General features: G+C 37.4%; 1 protein-coding gene across 1 annotated transcript; it reads left to right on the top strand.

Moving 5' to 3' along the window:
• Nucleotides 1-2,967: 2,967 nt before the first annotated feature.
• LOC143608094 (uncharacterized) lies at nucleotides 2,968-5,331 on the top strand. The gene is made up of 6 exons (XM_077083284.1): nucleotides 2,968-3,167; nucleotides 3,247-3,389; nucleotides 3,697-3,840; nucleotides 4,103-4,288; nucleotides 4,366-4,490; nucleotides 5,084-5,331. The coding sequence occupies exons 1-6, from the start codon at nucleotides 2,981-2,983 to the stop codon at nucleotides 5,307-5,309; spliced, it is 1,011 nt and encodes a 336-aa protein (XP_076939399.1). The 5' UTR covers nucleotides 2,968-2,980; the 3' UTR covers nucleotides 5,310-5,331.
• Nucleotides 5,332-5,740: the final 409 nt, after the last annotated feature.

The raw sequence follows: 5,740 nt of genomic DNA, 5'->3' as shown, positions 1-5,740 counted from the left end.
AAGTTGATTTTGGGATGTAAACTCTGAATTTTAACTATGTATCCAATTTGTGTGTTTGTGTTTGTGTTTGCAATAATCATATGCTTTGACAACCACATTCGTCACCCCTCACGATTCCGCCGAGGCGGGGTGTGACAGATTGGTATCAGAGCCATTGGTTATAGCGAACTAGGAGTCTAAATGAACCTGGTCTATAACTAAATGACTCTTCAAAAATGTTTTCGTAAATACGTGGCTTGTTAAGGCATTTTCAAAAAAATATATATATCAAGTATCCTTTCGAAATTGTTTTCATGTGTTCCACAGCCAACTAAGCCCAAAACGCGTTGGTGATTTTAAGAGGCAAGACATTACTTATGAACCAAGGATCTCTCTTGTCCACGCCCGATGTGGGATAGTCTAAGAGTGGGACGATGTTGTGTTTGCCAAGGGTGTTACAAACAACCCCCCTTTGGACTCATCGGCATCAATGAGGCATGTCCCATCATCCCGAACGGCACAAGAGTGGCTCTGATACCACCTGTAATACCCCGGCCTCTCGTACCACCAATATTGTCCGCCTTGCCCCCGATGGGTTGCCCATCCGAGAACTCAGGGCTTTGTCTTTGGTTGCCTAGGTAGAGACTTCCTAGGTGGTCACCCATCCTAGTACTACTTCCACCTAAGCACGCTTAACTGTGGAGTTTTCATGTGCTCCACAGCCAACTAAGCCCAAAACGCGTTAGTGATGTTAAGAGGCAGGACATTACTTATGAACCAAGGATCTCTCTTATCCACGGCCGATGTGGGATAGCGTAAGAGTGGGACGATGTTGTATTTGCCAAGGGTGTTACAATAACATCTTATTTATTTCATCATCATCATCATCATCGTACTCAGTATATCCCACCAATAGCAAAGCTATAGTAGGGTCTGAGGAGGGTAAGATGTAGACAGCCTTACCTCTACCCCATAAGGATGGAGAGGCTGCTTCCGGTGAGACCCCCGGCTCGATAGTAGTTTTGCATCAAGCCTTGGACATAAGGCACATAGCACTCAATCATCGGGACACCGGCTGATCGGTGCATGTACCCTTGTCTTTCGGCTATCAACGCCACTACATGATGCCTGATTAACCGTCCGTCACTTTTAACGTTATTTTCACGAGATTAGTAAAATAACGTCAAAATTAGTGCAATTTCACTTTTGCCCACCTGAGGGTTTACACATATATACATCATATGTGCGCACCGCAAGCAGGGCTAATAAATAAAATAAATATATATAACTAGCTTGTGAAACCCTTTTATCATCAAATCATAAGTGACTTTGTTACAATAAATAAAATTAAAATCCTAAAAAATATATACATATTAAAAACAAATAATATAAACAACCCCGTAGAGTAATACCAGAGATAAAAACTAATATATATATATATATATATATATATATATATATATATATATATATATATATAACTAGCTTTTGAACCCGTGTATTACACGGAATTTGTAAAATAATAAAAATAAAAAGATCTATTATCAGAAAGAATGAACAAAGTTATAGATAAAAAGAAGATAAAATATATAGTACAAACAATAAGAAGTATAGAATCTCAAATTTACAAATTCGATTTTTCTTATATACAACGTTTGCATAAATTGTTTTGACCAATTACCCGTGGATTCCTATGATAATGAGATGAGAGATTAAGGAATTAGAAGATAAATTATAACCTATTTCTCAAAATTGTTTTATCCCATAACCAATGGATAAGTAAGATAAATAAGATGAGAAATTAGAGAATTAGAAATTAAATTAAAACCTATTTGGCAAAATTATTTTGACCAATGACCAATGGATAGTTAGGATGAATGAAATGAAACATGTCCGATCTGCCGTAAGGCTTGTCTGGATAAATTCGGAGAGCATGCGGTTCATTGCAAGGAGATGCCTGGGTTCAAATACCGACATGATTGGGTGCGGGACGTTCTTTAGGACATCTTAAGGCGAGCTGGGATATCAGCTAAAAAGGAAGCCCCCGTAAACTTCCTTACAGACCCCACGGAAGGGAGATCCACTCTACGACCGGCAGATTTGCTCGTCTTTGGTTGGGCTGGGGGAAAACACGCTTGTGTTGACCTCACAGGGGTATCTCCCTTAGCTGGTTTGAGGGATAATGGGTTTGTAGCTGGGCAAGCAATGAAAAGGGCTGAAACGAAGAAGGTGGAGAAACATACTAAAGCCTGCGAAGAGAACCAATATGTTTTTGTCCCTCAGGCTTTTGATACATTTGGCTCCTTGGCACCGGAATCTATCTGTTTCCTAACCAGGGTCCAACAGGTTGTGCATAGCAATGTGTCGACTCCAAAGGGGCAGGGTATGTCTTTAGCAGGTTATGGTTTGCAATTCAGAAAGGGGTGGCGGCGCAACTTGTTGCCCGCCTACCTGCTATATTGATGTAATATCTATGTTTCTATAAAAAAAAAATTGAACTTAAAAAAAAAAAAATTGTCAATATAATTTTGCTCCATAACCCATGAATAGGTAGGATGAATGAGAAAAGAGATTAGACTAATAATGAATATGAAATTATCGCACCATTCTCGTTATTTTCTTTTATTAGTATTTTATTATTATTATAGTTAGAAGTTAGATTTTATTGATAAAGTATAGTGATTTTAACGTGGAAAAAAGATTTGATGTTAAAAATTAATACTAATAAATTAAATAATAATGATTTGCAGACGCAGAGTTGACATTTGCTGGGTTAAACGATTTGCAGCACCATGTTTACAAATTGTTAAGATTCACACACACACGTCTCTCTCTCTCTCTCTCTCTCTCTCTCTCTCTAGTAATGTAATGTTGTAGAAAGAGAAACCCACACCCACACACACACTTGATCCAATCAATAATTCCCAAAATCAATCAATCAATAATACTAATACTGCTGCTGCCAGATCTGATCTGCATCAGTCATTGAATATTTATTTAGATGGGGTGCTCTTTCTCCGGACTGAACGCCTTGTACGATTCCAGCGGCGGCGATGTTTGGATCAACGAAAACCGGTACAAAGTCATCCGGCAGCTGGGTGAAGGTGGTTTTGCTTACGTCTTCCTAGTCAAGGAGCTGCTCATCACTTCCGATTCGAATAAATTCAAAGATCCCTCTCGCATCTCCGGTAGCCCCACATTCTATGAGTTAGATTTTACTAGGTATGTTTCTTGTTTGAAGGAAATGATTTATCTATATCTATGCAGATGATGGAACTTATGCTATGAAGAAAGTTTTGATTCAGAATAACCAACAGTTGCAGTTTGTGAAGGAGGAAATTCGGATCTCATCCCTGTTTAATCACCCAAATCTGCTTCCTTTACTTGACCATGCCATTATTCCAGTAAAGGTAGTGCTGCTGATCACATCTCACATCTTAAATTATAGTATTTCTGTTCTGAACCTGGTTTAAAAAGGCCAAAATCAGGGCTGTACGAGGGCAACATATAAAAACAGCCCAAGGAATGAAGAGATTGTAAATGTTGTTTTACTTGATAAAAAAAAGTATATATTGTAAAATAGATGAGGCAGATGGAACTTTTGGCTGTACATATTGCGCTTTTTAAAACAAAGTTTTGAATTTGTGTAATTCAAGAACCGATCTAACTCTTGAATACTCTTCTTAAGCACAAAATAATATTTTGTTGGCTTGTTAGGGCACACCAGAACAAAATTGGACGCATGAGGCATATCTGTTATTTCCGGTCCATTTGGATGGGACATTGTTGGATAATGCAAAAACCATGAAAGCTAAGGAGGAGTTCTTTTCTACATCAGATGTTCTTCAAGTTTTTCGTCAGGTAAATATTTTTATTTTGTACATGACATGAGTTTTTTATGTTTGTTATTAATTGTCATATTTGTGTAGGGTATGTTTTGTAATTTGAATTAGAGATTTTTCTTAGAGGTCTTTAACGGGTTATGTTTTATCTCTAATGGGTCACATAGTAAAAAACAAATAGCTAAAGGAAATGAGTTGAAAGTTGCCCACAATGCATCATTAATGCGTAAAAGCTTCTAAATCTTTTTTTACAACTTATTATTGGAAAAATCGGTTTGCAGCTTTGTGCAGGACTCCAGCACATGCATAATCTTGAAACACCATATGCACATAACGATGTAAAACCAGGAAATGTTATTCTAACACACCGAAAAGGACAGCCTCCATTGGCTATATTGATGGATTTTGGAAGTGCCCGCCCTGCTAGAAAGCAGATCCGCTCTCGACCCGAGGCCCTTCAGTTGCAGGTTTATATTTTATTTTATTTAATGTTGCTTATTAAATGACAGTAGTTCAATGATTATTTTTGTAATGTGTTGGCCAGGAATGGGCATCTGAGCATGTTTCAGCCCCTTACCGCGCACCTGAATTATGGGACTGCCCGAGCCAAGCAGATATTGATGAACGGACCGATGTGTGGTCTTTAGGTTGCACTTTGTATGCTATAATGTAAGACAATTCTTATTTTTTTATTTGAAATTACTTAGTTTAATTCACAGCTGTATTTCTTAATTAAAACAATTAGGTTCTTTAATCGAACAAACGATCATGGACAATTAAACGAATAGAGCTTTCTTGTTCATGTTCATTCGTTAAGAAAATGAACGTGTATCTGTTTATGTTCGTTTGTTAACATTATAAACGAATGGTTCACAAATGTAAATGGACAAACATAACATAAATACATGAAGATAACTATGCTAAAACCATATAAAACTAAATGTGAACAACAATGTATTGGGCCTAAAGGTTGTTACAACCAGACTGAATTTTAACGGCCCTAAAAATTTTAAATGAATATACCAACGAATGTATTGAATGAACTTAAACAAACATAACCTATCGAACATAAATGAAAGTAAACGAATTTATATGAACGAACGTTCAACGTTCATAAACATAAACAAATGAATGATACATGTGCTCATGTTCGTTTGTTTAAGATGTTTAACTAGTTGAACACATTTTGTTCATGTTTTTTTTGTCTGTTATATAAATGAACATAAACGGACTTGTTGCCGAACGTTTGGTTTGTTCAACAGGTATGGCGTGTCTCCATTTGAGTATGCACTAGGGGAATCAGGTGGCAGCTTGCAGTTGGCTGTGATGAATGCACAAATTAAGTGGCCGACAAACCCTAAACCATCGTATCCGGAAGCCCTTCATCAGTTTGTATCATGGATGCTTCAGCCTCAACCAACGGTTCGACCCCGCATAGACGACATCATCATTCATGTTGACAAGTTGATCCAGAAATTCTCTGTTTAACCATTACTTCATGACAGTTGCAGATGGTTTATTGTTATTGACTTTATACATACATGATTCTTGAAGGGTGTGCGATGTGCTGATGTATCATTTTGACTAGAAAATATTTATCTTTTATTTTGTAAAATATTTATGGGAGGTCAGCTGAATAATATTATGTGTACTCTTTGTTTGTGAAACAATTTGTTATGTAATTGAAGAATTGTTACCAGGATAATACCAGTTGGCGCATTGTGATGGATTAGTCGTTACCATTAATGATCATCCGAGTGTTGTTGGTCCGGTTGATGGTCTAAGGACTGGGTCGTGTTGGCTTGCGTGTGTCAGGTTGAAACTGAATTGGACCTGAACCCAAAATTTAGAAAAATAAACACGAAGACCAGACTGACATATTGTACGGTCATGTTCTTTCTGGGTTGGGTTGGGTTGGG

The sequence above is a fragment of the Bidens hawaiensis genome, unplaced genomic scaffold, assembly GCF_021521415.1.
Source record: "Bidens hawaiensis isolate Kalapana, Puna unplaced genomic scaffold, B.hawaiensis_p1.1 tig00002132_1, whole genome shotgun sequence".
In the NCBI taxonomy this organism is placed as follows: domain Eukaryota; kingdom Viridiplantae; phylum Streptophyta; class Magnoliopsida; order Asterales; family Asteraceae; genus Bidens; species Bidens hawaiensis.
The sequence above is the reverse complement of the archived record's forward strand: the minus strand, read 5'-3'. Positions and strand labels throughout refer to the sequence as shown.

Excerpts from the sequence above, each read along its gene's own strand:
- LOC143608094 (XM_077083284.1), top strand. The coding sequence starts at position 2,981 with ATGGGGTGCTCTTTCTCCGGACTGAACGCCTTGTACGATTCCAGCGGC. Across the intron at positions 3,390-3,696 it reads ATGCCATTATTCCAGTAAAG|GGCACACCAGAACAAAATTG; the intron begins GTAGTGCTGCTG and ends TTGGCTTGTTAG. Across the intron at positions 3,841-4,102 it reads TTCTTCAAGTTTTTCGTCAG|CTTTGTGCAGGACTCCAGCA; the intron begins GTAAATATTTTT and ends ATCGGTTTGCAG.